This window comes from Rhinoderma darwinii, chromosome 3 (assembly GCF_050947455.1).
Source record: "Rhinoderma darwinii isolate aRhiDar2 chromosome 3, aRhiDar2.hap1, whole genome shotgun sequence".
NCBI classification, from domain to species: Eukaryota; Metazoa; Chordata; class Amphibia; order Anura; family Rhinodermatidae; genus Rhinoderma; species Rhinoderma darwinii.
In genome coordinates this window covers 284,214,804-284,232,228 of record NC_134689.1, presented here as the reverse complement: position 1 = coordinate 284,232,228, position 17,425 = coordinate 284,214,804, and the positions used below count along the sequence as shown (strand labels likewise).

The window sequence follows — 17,425 nt, the reverse complement described above, 5'->3', positions numbered from 1 at the left end:
GCTGAGTCTTATCTCACTGCACTTGCTCGGATTCCTATCTAAGTGCAGCAAGTGATAGATCAGTGACCTAGAAGTTCTGTACTCACACTGCACAGTCTCAGTGTATCACTATGTAGCTTCAGCCACTCTCCTTTTCATTCTGCTTGTGATAGATTTCTCCATGTCGGTTTCTACACAGGATGCAGGGAGGAGCAGCATTTCATAGAATTACACTGGACTCTGCACACACCACACACAGTATAGACAATGAGTGTGAGTCAGGGGAGTTTTTATAACTCTGCAGCTAATCATTGTGTGGACCCACCTATTATATCACTGCACTCCTGGTCCTTTACATAGGGCAGAAATCATCTCTTCAGCAGCACTATATGCATGGGGAACATTCAGAGAAAGGAGGGCCGAGTTGGCTTAGGAGGAGAGGGGTCTCCGATCTGCCAGGAGGGAGTTGATAGGTGATCTCCTGTAGTTCACATAAAGTCCGCCACACAGAAGTGACTGCCCTCCGGTCTACACATGAGTGCATGGTCTATTTTGGTGGTCAGACTGAGATCACAGGACAGATCTGACCATAATGAAAGGGTTTGAGATGTATAGATGCCACTGAGCTGGGAAGAAGCAAATGATACTGATAGAATATTGCTGGTGAGTTAGCATGATATGTGCAAAAAAAATAATAAATTGCAGTGTGTTTCTTTTTAACTTAATTATTGCGGAACTTATTTGCGTTTTGACAATGGGTTTGCGCTGATCCTCTCCTGTACACCAGGATTAAGGGCCTTTTACATCGGCCGACAATCGGCCGGTGCGGTGAACGCCGATCAACGAGACATCGTTGATCGGCACTCGCTTGCTCCCGTCACACCGAGGTTATGGATTGGGACGAGCGGTCGTTACTCTGATCCCTCGTCTCCATACATTATCATCATGGCAACAACGATATTTCACTTTTTTAAAACGATAAGATCAGAAGATGATCGAGCGTTTGCTCATTCATCTGCTGATAACTGCCCTGTTTAAACAGGGCAGCAATCGGCAACGAGCGTTATACGAACGCTCATCTGCACGATAATAGCCGAGTGTAAAAGGGCCTTTCGTATGTATCATTGTTTGTGTGTGTTAGTTGAGGGTGACTGCAGCTATAAATGAATAAATGGTAATTAAAACCCAACAATCATTTTTAGGAAGAGTTCTTTAAAGAGGACCTGTCTGCTCCACTGACCTGTTTTTCTTTTTTTTTATTAGCTAACTATATTCCCCATAAAATAACAATTCTGGTACATCTTTTCTTAGAACTCAGCATTGTGATGTTTCTCTGTTATTCCTCCTGGAAGTGTGAGAATGTATAGACAACTGGCTGTTACCAATCCCCATGTCCATAGAGTGTCTACCTACACACTCTGACACTGTCCAATCAGTGCTGACAGTGTCACACCGTGTAATCAAGGTAAATCGTAACGCTCAGCTGTCAATTTGTTCAAAGATTTGTAGGAGGAATAATAGAGGAACGGTAAAATGAACAGTTCTAAAACTGGTTTACAGTATGGTTTCATGTCAAATACACTTATTTACTAATATAGACCTTTCAATAATAAAGCAGTTACACTTTTTTTTTTTTAAAAGGCTTTTTTTTTCAAAAACCTTTGTTGTACAAAATACGTACCAATATACAATCAATACAAAAGAAAAGGCATGAGTATCAGAAAGAAATATCAATCCAGAGCAGATGCATTACATAACATATACAAAATAAATTAGATTATCTTCACCAAGAGCCGAACTGAATCCAACAACCATACTCACACATTCATCCTTGTGCTCAAACCCCCGCCCACCACCTCCTGACACTTTCAAGTGACCATTAAACCGCAGTCTCTAGAGTCTCCAGCCACCTCGACCAAATTTTCCCGAATTTATACGGACATTTCCTACTAGAGCTTCTTATACATTGGTATATATTTATTTACTAGTTGAAGCCAGTGTATCAAACTCGGGCATTCTGTGCTCTTCCAAGCCATAATTAGAATCTGGGCACAGAACATAACAAAGCGAAAGAATATCTAGAACCTAGACTGTATTAGAAAATCCCTGGATGTAATGAAGGTGTACAATTTAGTGAGAACCCCTGAGAGATCTGGAACACCAATCAGGTCCTCTAATCCAGAGAAACCCACCTGAGGCGACGTAGAGCCAAATTGGGCACACCAGGCATGTCGTAGCTGAAGATAATGAAAAAAACATGTCCCTGAAATGTTATATCTCTCCTGAAGTTTAGAAAAAGATACCAAGCCAGAATCTGCATTACATACCTGCCCCAGGAATTTGACCCCTGCTCCTGACCACATCACCGCTCCCGGTAGTGATTCAAGATGAGGCAACCAAGGATTACTCCATAGTGGAGTCCTAGGTGAGTATGAGGGGACCGTAGTAACCTTTAGCAGAGCGTGCGCTGTCCTTCAGGCTACAGTCACCGTCCGAAGTGGGATTGGTACATAGCCCGGGGACTTAAATCTGTATAGCAAATTTGTCCGACTTTTATAAGAGGTCAACGTCACACTGACAGTTTATAATACGTTATACTACCTAGGAAGTGTAATGTGTTATAGCAGCCATCAGTGCTGCAGATCTTCAAGTAAAACAAACAAAAAAGTAATAAAAATGTTTTAAACAAGTTATAAGCTACAAAAACTTTTTTTTCTTCCTATAATAACGTTAATAAAGTACACATTTGGTATCACCGTGTTCGTAACGCCCCCTACTATAATATTATTTTTCTCGCACGGTGAACACCGCAAAAAATAATTAAAAACAATACTAGCATCACTATTTTTTTTTTGTCATTACCCCTCCCAAAATATAGAATAAAAAGTGATCAAAAATTCACATGTACCCCAAAATAATACCAATAAAAACTACAACCCGTCCGGCAAAAAACAAGCCTTTACACAGCTTTTTTTGACTGAAAAATAAAAAAATTGCGGCTCTCAGAATATGGTGACACAAAAAATAAATGATTTCATAGAAAAGTGATTTTATTGCGCAAACGCCACAAAACATAAAAAAAAAGATATACATCTGGTATCACCGTAATCGTACCGACCTGCAGAATAAAGTAAAATGTCATTTATAGCGCACAGTGATTACTGTAAAAAAAAAAAAGGACAAAAACATTGTCAAAATGTATGGTTTTTTTTGTCACTTTGCTTGCCAAAAAATCAAATAAAAAGTGATCAAAAAATCACATGTAACCTAAAATGGTACCAATGAAAACGACAGATTGTAACGTAACAAATAAGCCCTCACACAGAAAAAATTAAAAAAAGTTCTGTCGCTCAGAATATAGCGACAGAAATTGTCCAAAAGCGGATAAGATTGGGCACCATTTATCAGTGCGACACCGGCCACACATCTATGAATTCTTTATTTACCCCCTTATTATACCCTCTTATTATGCCCTGATGTACTCTGCCCAGCTTACATATACGCCCACATTATAAACTGAAATACCAGCAAAACCCCAAACAGAACTATTACCAAGCAAAATCTGCGCTCCAAATGGTGCTCCTTCCCTTCTGAGCTCTGCCCTGGGTCTAGACAGCAGTGTATTACCATATATCGGGTATTGCCGTTATCGGGAGAAATAGTTTTACAAGTCTTGGGGTGCTTTTTATTCTTTATTCCTTGTAAAATTACATTATATTTTTTTCAGAAAAAAAGTAGATTTTCATTTTCACACACCTATTCCAATAAATATAGCAAAAGACCTGTCGGGTCAAGATGCTAACTATACCCCTAGATAAATTCCTTGAGGTGTGTAGTTTCCCAAACCACTTTTGGAAAAGTGACAAGGTGCCTAAAATATATTCTAAAAAAAGGAGACCCCAAAATCCACTAGGTGCTCCTTTGCTTCTGAGGCCGGTGTTTCAGTCCATTATCATACTAGAGCCACATGTGGGACATTTCTAAAAACTGCAGAATCTGGGCAATAAATATGGAGTTGCATGTCTCTGGTAAAACCTTCTGTGTTACAGATTTTTTTTTTTATTACAAATGAATTTCGCAAAAAAAAAAGTAATTTGTAAATTTCACCTCTACTTTGCTTTAATTCCTGTGAAATGCCTAAAGGGTTAATAAACTTTCTGCATGCTGTTTTGAATACTTTGAGGGCTGCAGTTTTTAAAAGGGTGATTTATGGGGTCTATCTAGTACATAAGGCCCTCAAAGCCACTTCAGAACTGAACTGGTCCTTGACAAAATAACCTTTTGAAATTTTCTTGAAAATGTGAGAAATTGCTGCTAAAGTTCTAAGCCTTGTAATGTCCTAGAAAAATAAAATAATGTTCAAAAAACAATGCAAATATAAAGTAGACATAAGGGGGATGTTAATTAGCAACAATTTTGTGTGGTATTACTATCTGTTTTACAAGTAGATTACATTTAAAATTAGAAAAATTATAATTTTTGCAAATTTTCTTTACATTTTGGCTTTTTTCACAAATAAGCTATGAATTTCTTGACCAAATTTTTCCACTAACATAAAGTACTATATGTCACGAGAAAACAATCTCTGAATGGCTTGGATAGGCAAAAGCATTCCAGAGTTATTACCACATAAAATTACATATGTCAGATTTGAAAAAATGGGACTGGTCATTGAGGCATCGAGGACCCTTGGTCCTGAAAGGGTTCATCTAGATTTGTTGCTGCTGTAGTACATACATAAAAATAAGTGACTACTCATGGTCTATAGTATTAACTATAGTTTTCTCTATATTTATTTCCCCCAATAGGTATACACACTTCATTTGTTGGCAGCTTCACTCTCTGCCTCAATATACCAAGCGCTTTGTGACAGCCACAGCTACAGGTAAATAAAGTTCTGTCTACTATGTGTTTTATCCTATTTCCATTAGGTTGCTTTTACACTAACTTATTTTTCATCGGTATTCCATCCATTTTTTTCTGTCCGTAATGTGGAGCGAACGTTAATCAATGAGGCTATTCATTTGCGCATCTAAAATATGTGCGTATTTAATCCATTTGCGGATGTAATAAATTGAATAGATTGAAGTTTATCGAGAGTAATTCCAATACGGATGCATCCATATATGATCCATACTGCATCCGTATGTCATTAGTATTGCATTTGTTTTTCAAAGGGTCTGTCTTATGTCATTCAATTATTTGCCTAGAAAATAGTCCATTGGTAATGTGGATCTGTAATACTGATGCAAAATCATCTGTAATACGTCCTTATTATGGATCCGGATTACAGACATATACAAATACGCTTATGTGAAACTGGCTTTACTCTGTAGATTGACTTGTAAAAGTTTGTGCATACATTTTCATTTGTTTTTGAGGAAATGCAACCACTCCATATTAATCATTCTAGATGCCCATACACTCTATTATATTGTCCTAGTGTGGTGTTATAATCAAAATGGAGAGGAACTTCATTGAATCTGTTAGTCTTCAGATGTCTATGGGATTTCATTCTGTTCTCTGATGACTGCACAGGCTGCTCTACATTATGAGAAATTACTCCTATGTATAAATCAGAGAGACTTGGTAATGGGGCAATGAGGTCACTGGTAATTTAGCCTGTGTCTGCTCCCCCATATATAGACTACAAGCTCTCCTAAACAGATTTATAAAAATGCTCCCAGCGTATATGCGGAGCGTATCCATAGGATGTAATGGGTTGGATATATGTCAAGAGTGCTTGTTATTGTGTCGGCATACTTTTTTTTTTTTGTCCTCTGTATTGTAAGCGTAGTTGTCCATTTTTAATGCACAGGCAGCCTGCAAAAAAAAATGTATACTGTACCACGCGATATACAAGAATGGAAGTCTATCGGCCCTAATACGCAATTGTATGGCAATTGCATATATTGGGGCTACATAAAATCCATACAGTCAGCATAATGGGTTTTTATCTCTACACTATACAGCTGGAAAAGACGCAAACATCTGTGCATTAGTGATTTTCCTGTATTTCCAACTATTCTTTGTGTTTGGTTAGATGCTGATTAAGAAGTGCCAGTGTCCCCTATCTGGCATCCTCTATTATGATCACAGGAAAGCAAATATATTTCAGTTACTCTCAAGATAATTAGTTTTCTTGCTTGTAGAAAATCCATTAGATTAAAATACAAAGCTAAGAATTCAAATGGAAAAGTAAAACTCTTCCAGCCTATGAAGGGCTGACCTTGATTAAAGGATTTACAATCTGGGCTGCGCTGGCTTTCATCTTTTCCATGTGCACTTGTATTTTGACAAAGTTGATAGAAATACTATCTAACCAGCATATTTGCTGAATAAAACATAACTTTTGTGTACATCTATATTTTGTGATACTCATGCAGTTCTGTGAAAAAGTATTTGCCTCTCCTCCGATTTTCTTCTACTAAATTTTCACATTTAAATGTTTCAGATCAAATTAACTATTTGTAATATAAAATAAAGGCAACCCAGGTAAATGCAAAATGCCGTTTTTTAAATGATCATTTCATTTAATGAAAATAATGATTTATTTAAAACCTATATCACCAATGTGAAAAAGTTTGCCCCCCCCTAAACCTAATAACTGGTTGTGCCACCCTTGGCAAAGTCTTTTACATTGCTGTGGAGGATTTTTTTGCAGAATTAGTTTAATTTGGCTACATTGGAGGGTTTTCGAGCATGAACTGCCCGTTTAAGGTTTTGCCACGGGATCTCAATGTGATAGAAGTTAGAATTTTGACTCAGCCACTCCAAAACCTAAAACAGGACCTGTCACATCCTCTAACATGTAAAATAAGTTGGATATCTTACCAGCAGCTGCAGTGCTGGCATTCTTTCCCTTCTAGCCGCCCACGTTCCCCTGGAATCGGTCTTGTTAATATAGGTGCCCTATAAGAGTAGACTGTCAAGTGGGCAGTGCTCAGTAACTGACTTAAGTTGACACTGAGCGCTGGGGACTGCCCACTTTACAGTCTACTCTTATAGGGCACTAAAACTAATGGGGCTGATTGCAGGGGAACACAGGCGGCTAGCAGGAATAGAAAACCAGCACTGCACTGGCTGATGAGCTATCCAGCTTGTTTTATATGTTCGGGGACGTGACAGATCCTCTTTAATTTTGTTTCTTTTCAGCCTTTCAGAGGTAGATTTGCTTGAGCGTTTTGGATCATTGTCCCCCTGCATAACCCAACTGCGCTTTAGGTCACGAACTGACGGGCAGACCTTCAGTTATGTCAAGTCGCCCAGGTTCGGCAGATGCAAAGCAGCCCCAGACCATCACACTAACACCACCATGTATGACTGTTGGTATGATGTTCTTATGGTTCAATTTGGTGATATCTTTACTCAAAATGTAACAAGACCCATGACATCCAAAAAGTTACAACTTTGACTCATCGGTCCTCAGAATACTATCCCAAAAGTCTTGGGGGTCATCTAGATATGTAATAGGGAATGGTAGACAAGCTTTTGTGTTATTTTTGGTCAGCAGTGGTTTGCGCTTTGCAGCTTTCCCATGGATGCCGTTTTTGCCCAGTGACTTTCTAATTGTGGAATCGTGCACATTGACATGAACATTGAGGCAAGTGAGGTCTGTTGTTCTTTACATGTACTTCTGGGTGTTTTTGTGACTTCCTGGATGAGTCGTAGATGCGCTCTTGGTGAAATTTTTGTAGGCCAGCCACTGCTGGGAAGATTAACCACTGTTCCAAGTTTTCTCCATTTGTGGATAATGACTCTCGCTTTGGTTCGCTGGAGTCCTAGAGCCTTCGTAATGACTTTGTAACACTTTCCAGACTGGTAGATTTAAATGACTTTTGCATCTGTAGTTGAATCTCTTTAGAACATGGCATCATGTGCAGCTTTTTGAGACTTTCTAGTCTGCTTCACATTGCCAGACAGGTTCTATTTAAGTGATGTTTAGATTCAACAGGTCTAGCAGTAATCCTGTCTGGCTGTGGTGAAATTTAACCCAATTGTCAATTGAGTTTTGTTAACTGGTTAATTTAGTGACTAAAAGGGCAATTACTATTTCACATATGGCCAGTTGGGGCAGAACAGCACGTTCCCTTCAATGAATGAAATTTAACCCGTTCGTGACCGGCCCATAGTCTTTTTACGTCGGTCACTAACGGGCCTTATTCCGATGCCATAGACTTGATGCCATAGACTTTTTACGTCGCGGCATCGGAATAAGTAAACAGAGCAGGGAACTGTCACATTTCCCTGCTCTCAGCTGCCAGAGGCGTCCCTGCTCTGCCGGGTGAGATCGATATAAGTATCGATCTCACCCGTTTAACCCCTCAGATGCGGTGCTCAATAGCAAGCACCGCATCTGAGTGGTTTTGGAGAGAGGGAGGGAGCTCCCTCTCTCTCCCACCGACACCCGGCGATAAGATCGCCGAGTGTCTGTGTCTGCGATGGCAGCCGGGGGCCTAATAAAGGCCCCCAGGTCTGCCTGGAGCGACTGCCTGCTAGATCATGCCGCAGGTATGACCTAGCAGATGCCTGTCCGTTTTAAAAGGACAGGCATAATACACTGCAATACAAAAGTATTGCAGTGTATTATAATAGCCATCGGAGGATCGCATAGTGAGGTCCCCTAGTGGGACTAGTAAAAAAAAAAGTTTAATAAAGTTCATAAAAAAAAAAAAGTGAAAATAAAAATGAAAAACCCACTTTTTCCCCTTACAAACTGCTTTAGTATTAAAAAAACAAAATAAAGTTAAAAAGTTACACGTATTTGGTATCGCCGCGTCCGTAACGACCCCGACTATAAAGCTATTACATTACTTAACCCGCACGGTGAACGGCGTAAAAAATTTAATAAAAAACGACGGAAAAATTGCTGTTTTCTGTGAATCCTGACTTTAAAAAAAATGTGATTAAAAAGTGATCAAAAAGTCTACTCCAAAATGGTACCAATAAAAACTACAAGTCTTCTCGCAAAAAAATCCCTCATACAACTGCATCGGCAAAAAAATAAAAACGTTACGGCTCTTCAAAAATGGAGACACAAAAACAAATAATTTTGAAAAAAAAGCGTTTTTACTGTGTAAAAGTAGTAAAACATACAAAAACTATACAAATTTGGTATCGTTGCAATCGTAACAACCCGCTGAATAAACTTATTGTGTTATTTATACCACACGGTAAACGGCGTAGATTTAGGACGCAAAAAAGAGTGGCAAAATGTAAGATTTTTTTCTATCCCCCCCCCAAAAAAAGTTAATAAAAGTTAATCAATAAATAATATGTACCTCAAAATGGTGCTATTAAAAAATACAACTTGTCCCGCAAAAAACAAGACCTTATACAGCTATGTCGACGCAAAAATAAAAGTTATAGCTCCCAGTTAAAGTCCCAGTAAGTGCTCTTCTACTTCTTTTTCTTTTTGATTAACACCTGTTCGCTGTTTTTTTTTTTTTTGGTAACTTGGATAATGGATAGCAAGATTGGAGGTTTTCTTCAGTGCACAGTTTGCCATATGTATGCACGACTGGAGCCGGAATTCCAGGGTGAATATCTCTGTGGCAGATGTGAGCATGTTGTTCACCTGGAAGCTCGTATTAGAGATCTGGAGGAGCAGAATGCAACACTGAGGAGGATAGACAATTTTGAGCGGAGCTTGCTGCTCACAGAGCATGCAGTTAGTGGGTTACAACTGGAGGGTGAAGACATGGGTGAGCAGGATCAGGTAAGTAGCTGGGTTAATGTAGTTAGGGGCAGTAGAAAGGGGTCAAAGACAAGGAAGGCTGATCCGGTTTCTGACATTCCAGGCAAAATTGCCAAGTTGGGTGATGATGCGAGGGTGTCAGTCTCAGAAATGGCAGCCCTAGTGGATACTGATCTCCCTAACAGCCGGGAGAACAGCCCAGCTAGTAGTCGGCGGGATGGTAATGCAGGTAAGCCAAGACAATTGATAGTCGTAGGGGATTCTATAATCAGGAAGACGGATAGAATAATTTGTCGCCAAGACCACCTCAACCGAATGGTTTGCTGTCTCCCTGGTGCCAGGGTTCGGCATGTGGTGGAACGGGTGGACAAATTGCTGGGAGGGGCTGGTGATGATCCAGCTGTCGTGGTCCATGTCGGTACCAACGACAGAATAAATGGTAGGTGGAGGAGCCTTAAGAATAATTTTAAAGAACTAGGCTACAAGCTGAAGGGAAGGACCTCCAAAGTAGTATTCTCAGGAATACTGCCTGTGCCATGCGCATCACAGGAAAGACAGCGGGAGCTCAGGGAGTTAAATGCATGGCTGAAGTCTTGGTGTAGAGGAGAAGGATTTGGGTTCCTAGAGCACTGGGCTGACTTTTCATTGGGGTACAAACTGTATTCTGCAGATGATTTGCACCTAAATGGAAGGGGGTCCGCTGTGCTGGGGGAGAGAATTCTAGCTGGGGTGGCGGAGTATTTAAACTAGGGCTGAGGAGGGAGGTCAATGTAGAAAAAAAAGGGGTAGCCAGGTTAGAGAGGGGTCAGACTATATTGTTGGGGGGAGAAACAGAATGTGGGGAGAGGACTAGACAACAAGATAAGGAGATCCTTTCGTTACAAAACATCAGTGTAAATAAAAAGGCCCGATTAATGTCAAATCACATTTCTGATAATAAAAGTGAAAAACTGACAGGCAAGTTAAAGTGTATGTTCACAAATGCCAGAAGTCTAGCAAGCAAAATGGGGGAGCTGGAGGCCTTGATACTGGAAGAAAATATAGATATAGTTGGTGTTGCTGAAACATGGCTGGACTCTTCACATGGCTGGGCTGTAAATCTACAGGGTTTTACACTTTTTCGGAAAGACAGGACAAATAGGAAAGGTGGTGGTGTATGTCTGTATGTGAGAAATGATATGAAGGCGAGTGTGAAAGAGACAATAGTGGGTGAATACTGTGAGGAGGTTGAAACCTTGTGGGTGGAACTAGAAAGGGAGGTAAACACTGAAAAAATTACTTTTGGTGTAATCTATAGACCCCCCAATATAACTGAGGAGATGGAAGTTCAGCTATATAAACAGATGGAGCGGGCTGCACAGGCGGGTACTGTAGTGATAATGGGAGATTTTAATTTCCGGGATATTAATTGGTGTCATGGTTCGGCTTCAACTGCAAAGGGGAGACATTTCCTCAACCTGTTGCAGGAAAATTTTATGGGCCAGTTTGTGGAAGACCCGACTAGAGGTGAAGCTCTGTTGGATCTGGTCATTTCTAATAATGCAGATCTTGTTGGGAATGTCAATGTTCGTGAAAACCTCGGTAACAGTGATCATAATATAGTTACATTTTACCTATACTGTAAAAAACAAACGCAGGCTGGGAGGGCAAAAACATTTAATTTTAAGAAAGCCAATTTCCCCAGGATGAGGGCGGCAATTCAGGATATAGACTGGGAAGAACTAATGTCAAATAATGGAACAAATGATAAATGGGAGATTTTCAAATCTACTTTGAGTTATTATAGTGCAAAATTTATTCCTACAGGTAACAAGTATAAACGACTCAAATTAAACCCCACATGGCTTACACCTTCTGTGAAAGGGGCAATACATGACAAAAAAAGGGCATTTAAAAAATACAAATCTGATGGTACAGCTGTAGCCTTTGTAAAATATAAAGAGCTTAATAAAATCTGTAAAAATGTAATAAAATTAGCAAAAATACAAAATGAAAGGCAGGTGGCCAGGAATAGTAAAACAAATCCCTAAAAATTCTTCAAGCATATAAATGCAAAAAAGCCCAGGTCTGAACATGTAGGACCCCTAGATAATGGTAATGGGGAGTTGATCACAGGGGATCAAGAGAAGGCAGAGTTACTAAATGGGTTCTTTAGCTCTGTATATACAACTGAAGAAGGAGCAGCTGATGTAGCCGGTGCCAGTGCTGTTAATATATCAGTTGATATACTGAATTGGATGAATGTAGAGATGGTCCAAGCTAAATTAAATAAAATAAATGTGCACAAGGCCCCGGGACCAGATGGGTTACACCCTAGAATTCTTAAAGAGCTTAGTTCAGTTATTTCTGTCCCCCTTTTCATAATATTCAGAGAATCTCTAGTGACTGGTATAGTGCCAAGGGACTGGCGCAGGGCAAATGTGGTGCCTATTTTCAAAAAGGGCTCTAGGTCTTCCCCGGGTAATTATAGACCAGTAAGCTTAACATCCATCGTGGGGAAAATGTTTGAGGGGCTATTAAGGGACTATATACAGGATTATGTGACAATAAATAGCATTATAAGTGACAGCCAGCACGGTTTTACTAAGGACAGAAGTTGTCAAACCAACCTAATCTGTTTTTATGAAGAGGTGAGCAGAAGCCTAGACAGAGGGGCCGCTGTGGATTTAGTGTTTTTGGACTTTGCAAAGGCATTTGACACTGTCCCCCATAGACGCCTAATGGGTAAATTAAGGACTATAGGTTTAGAAAATATAGTTTGTAATTGGATTGAGAATTGGCTCAAGGACCGTATCCAGAGGGTTGTGGTCAATGATTCCTTCTCTGAATGGTCCCCGGTAATAAGTGGTGTACCCCAGGGTTCAGTGCTGGGACCACTATTATTCAACTTATTTATTAATGATATAGAGGATGGGATTAATAGCACGATTTCTATTTTTGCAGATGACACCAAGCTATGTAATATAGTTCAGACTATGGAAGATGTTTGTGAATTACAGGCAGATTTAAACAAACTAAGTGTTTGGGCGTCCACTTGGCAGATGAAGTTTAATGTAGATAAATGTAAAGTTATGCATCTGGGTACCAACAACCTGCATGCATCATATGTCCTAGAGGGAGCTATAATGGGGGGAGTCCCTTGTTGAGAAGGATCTGGGTGTACTTGTAAATCATAAACTCAATAACAGCATGCAGTGTTAATCAGCTTCTTCAAAGGCCAGCAGGATATTGTCGTGTATTAAAAGAGGTATGGACTCGCGTGACAGGGATGTAATATTACCACTTTACAAAGCATCTAGAATATGCAGTCCAGTTCTGGGCTCCAGTTCATAGAAAGGATGCCCTGGAGTTGGAAAAAATACAAAGAAGAGCAACAAAGCTAATAAGGGGCATGGAGAATTTAAGTTATGAGGAAAGATTGAAAGAATTAAACCTATTTAGCCTTGAAAAAAGACGACTAAGGGGGGACATGATTAACTTATATAAATATATTAATGGCACATACAAAAAATATGGTGAAATCCTGTTCCTTGTAAAACCCCCTCAAAAAACAAGGGGGCACTCCCTCCGTCTGGAGAAAAAAAGGTTCAAGCTGCAGAGGCGACAAGGCTTCTTTACAGTAAGAACGGTGAATTTATGGAATAGTCACCACAGGAGCCGTCACAGCAGGGACAGTAGATGGCTTTAAAAAAGGGTTAGATAATTTCCTAGAACAAAAAAATATTAGCTCCTATGTGTAGAAATTTTTCCTTCCCTTTTCCCTTCCCTTGGTTGAACTTGATGGACATGTGTCTTTTTTCAGCCGTACTAACTATGTAACTATGTAACTATGAATGCGACGATGGAAAAACATAAAAAATAGCTTGGTCATTAAGGTCTAAAATAGGCTGGTCATTAAGGGGTTAAAAAGAGCATTTTGTGTTTACTTTGGTTATTTTTGTCCAATATTAACGCCCTGTAGATAAAGCCAGCACAGGAGCTGTGCGCGCTTCATCTTCAGCTGCTGTCCGCTGTAATACACAGCTGAGATCCCGCTGCAACGGTGACGACGGCATTCACCGCCAATCGCAGCTATTTAACCCCTTCAATGCGGCTGTCCATGGCAACCGCCGAATTGAAGTGGTTGACAGAGGGAGGGAGCTCCCTCTGTACCCCCCCCCCCCGGACCCTCCCGCGAGAGATGGCAGGTGGCGATGGTTGCTATGGCAACCAGGAAGCCGTTTCTAGGCTTCCTGGTTGCCCAGGTACGGAAGCCTATTAGGTCCTGCCCGAGGCATGACGTAATAGGCTAACTGTCAGATCAAGAATGACAGTTACAATATACTGCACTACATAAGTAGTGCAGTGCATAGTACCAGGGATCAGAAGACCAGATCTTCAAGTCCTCAGGTTAGTGTAAAAAAAAAAAGTGAAAAACGTAAAAAAAAAGTTAAAGAAAAATAAATAAAAATTTTAACTAATAAAAACAACAATCGCCCTGTTTCCCTGATCAACTTTATTATTAGGGAAAAAAACGAAACATAATAGGTATCGCCACGTTCGGAACGGCCTGATCTATAAAAATATCACATTATTTTTACTGCACGGTGAACACCGTTAAAAATTACGGGCCCATAGACTTCTATTGGCCACGGGTACCTTTCTGTATGCTTACGGGAAGGTGAAAAATGCAGTTGAAAAATATGGAACATGTCCTATTTCAGGCCGTGATAACGGCACGGGCAGGCCCATAGAAGTCTATGGGGCTCCCGTAATTACGGGTGGCTACGTGTGTGTGCACCCGTAATTACGGGAGCGCTGCGAGGCGACGTCAGGGGATAGTTACTGTCCAGGGTGCTGAAAGAGTTAACTGATTGGCAGTAACTCTTTCAGCACCCGGGACAGTGACTACCGCTGGAGTTAATAGTATTAAAAGTTAACTTACCTGCTTCTTCCTCCAGTCCGGCCCCCCGGGATGACGTTTCATCCCATGTGACCGCTGCAGCCAATCACAGGCCGATCACAAGCTGCAGCGGTCACATGGACTGCCGCGTCATCCAGGGAGGTCAGACTGGATGTCAAAAGAGGGATGCGCCACCAAGACAACGGTACGTATGAACTTATTTTACTTACAATCGCTGAGGAAACTCTGCCTGAAAGGGCTGCCCCTTCTCTCTTTCCAGCACTGATAAAGAGAAGGGGCTGCCGATTAGTGCAGAGAAAACGGGTCCATAAATACTGGTGGAATACGTGTGACAAAGGACCCGTATTTACGCCATTATTTAAGGGAGGAAAAAAAATACATTCGTGTGCATGCGGCCTTAGGCAATACTGGAGCGCAGATATTTTGTATAATACCCAAAAACCCGGCCTGTGCATAAAGAATTGGTTCAAAGCGTACCACACCAATCCATGGATTATTCATTCACCCCATTATTACATCATCCTATTATGCCCTGGTGCACTTTGCCCAGTTTACATATACCCTGATGTACTCCACCCAGCTTACATGTGCCCCCACATTATAAGCTGAAATACCAGTAAAACACCAAGCAAAATCTGCGCTTCAAAAGCCAAATGGTGGTCAAACTGAGCCTGGCAGTGGGCCCAAACGGCAATTTATGACCACATATGGGGTATTACTGTATTCTGGAGAACCCGCTTAACAATTTATGTGGTGTGTGTCTACGCTGGTACAAGCTGGGCACAACGCATTGGGCACTGAAATGACATATCTGTAGAAAACGGCAATTTTCAATCTGCAACATCTATTGTGTACTCATTTTTGCAAAACACTTGTGGGGACAAAAGGCTCACTACACCCCTAAATAAATTCTTTGAGGGATCTAGTTTCCAAAATGGGGTAATTTTTTGGGGGTTGCACTGTACTGGTACTATAGCTCAATGCAACATGGTGTCAAAAACAAATCTTGTAAAATCTCCACTCCAAATACTAAATGGCGCTCCTTCCCTTTAGAGCCTTGCTGTGTATCCAAATAGCAGTTTATGACCACGTGTGGGGTATGGCTTACTCTGGAGAGACTGCTTTACGAACGTTAGTGCTTTTCTCCTATAGTCCTTGTGAAAATGCAAAATTTTGGGCTGGAACTACATCTTTTCGCAAAAAAAATAATTTTTCATTATTTTTTCTTTTCACATCCCAATTCCAATAAATTCAGCAAAAACCTGCGTGGTCAAAATGCTCACTACACCCCTAGATTAATTCCTCAAGTGGTGTGGTTTACCAAGTGGAGTCACATTTCAGGGTTTCTTACTGTACTGGTACCTCAGGGGCTTTGTAAATGCAACATGGAGCCCAGGAATCAATCCTGCAAAATCTGCCCTCCAACTGCCAAATGATGCTCCTTCCCTTGTATCCTGCCGTTTATCCAAACAGCCGTTTATGACCACATATGAGGTATTTCCGTACTCGGGAGAATTTTCTCTCCGAAAGCCAAATAGCGCTCCTTCCCTTCTGAGCCCTGATGTGTATTCATACAGTAGTTTATTACCACATATGGTGTATTTCTGTACTCTGGAGAAGTTGCTTTACAAATGTTGGGGTGCTTTTTCTCCTTTATTTGATGAGAAAATGAAACATTTTGACCTAAAGCTACGTATTAGTGGAAAAAAATAATAATTTAATTTTCACTGCCCAATGCTAATGAAATCTATGAAACCCCTGTGGGGTCAAAATGCTCACTACACCCCTAAATGAATTCCTCTAGTGGTGTAGTTTCCAAAATGGAGTCACTTTTGGGGGGTTTCCACTGTACTGGTACCTTAGGAGCTTTACAAATGCGACATGGTGCCGAGAAATCAATCCATTAAAATCTGTACTCCAAAAGCCAAATGGATTGCCTTCCCTTCTGAGTCCTGCTGCTTCCCAAACAGCAGTTTATGACCACATGTTGGGTATTTCCGTACTCTGGAGAACTTGCTTTACAAACGTTTGGGTGCTTTTCCTCATTTGTTTGTTGACAAAATAAAAAATTCTGAGGTAAAGCCACATCTTATTGGGAAATAATGTAATTTTTCAGTTTCACTTCCCAATTCTAATGAAATCTATGAAATACCTGTGTGGTCAAATTGCTCACTACACCCCTAAATTAATTCCTGAAGGGGTGTAGTTTCCAAAATGGGGTCTTTTTTGGGGTGTTTCCTTTGTTTTTGCACCACAAGACCTCTTCTAACCCGACATGGTGCCTGAAATATAATTTAAGATAAGGAAGGCCCTAAAATCCACTAGGTGCTCCTTTGCTTCTAGGGGTTTTGTTTCAGTCCATTAGCACACTAGGGCCACATGTGGGATATTTCTAAAAACTACTGAATTAGGGATATAAATATTCAGTTGTGTTTCTCTGGTAAAAAAAAAAACCTTCAGTATTACTGGAAAAATTGATTAAAATGAAATTTCTGGAAAAAAAAATTAAATTTGCAAATTTCCCTTCCACTTTGCTTTAATTCCTGTGAAACGCATAAAGGGTTAAGAAACTTTCTAAATGCTGTTTTTAAAATGGGGTGATTTCTAGGGATTCCTAATATATAAGGTCCTCAAAGCCACTTCAGATCTGAACTGTTGCCCAATTTTGAAAATTTTCTTGAAAATGTGAGAAATTGCTGCTAAACTTAAGAAACTTGTAACGTCCTAGAAATAAAAGGATGTTCAAAAAGCAATGCCAATCTAAAGTAGACATATGGGAAATGTTAGCTAGTAGCTATTTTGTGTGGTATAACTATCTGTCTTACAAGCAGATACATTTGAATTTA

General features: G+C 40.3%; 1 protein-coding gene across 5 annotated transcripts in view; it reads left to right on the top strand.

Annotated features, from left to right (window-relative positions):
• Positions 1 to 17,425, top strand: part of DMXL2 (Dmx like 2) — a 153,426-nt gene that overhangs the window by 95,188 nt on the left and 40,813 nt on the right. For all 5 annotated transcript variants that reach the window (XM_075858007.1, XM_075858011.1, XM_075858009.1 and 2 more), the window contains exon 26: positions 4,788 to 4,864. In XM_075858007.1, coding sequence (XP_075714122.1) covers positions 4,788 to 4,864 — 77 coding nt within the window. The remainder of the gene's footprint in view (positions 1 to 4,787; positions 4,865 to 17,425) is intronic.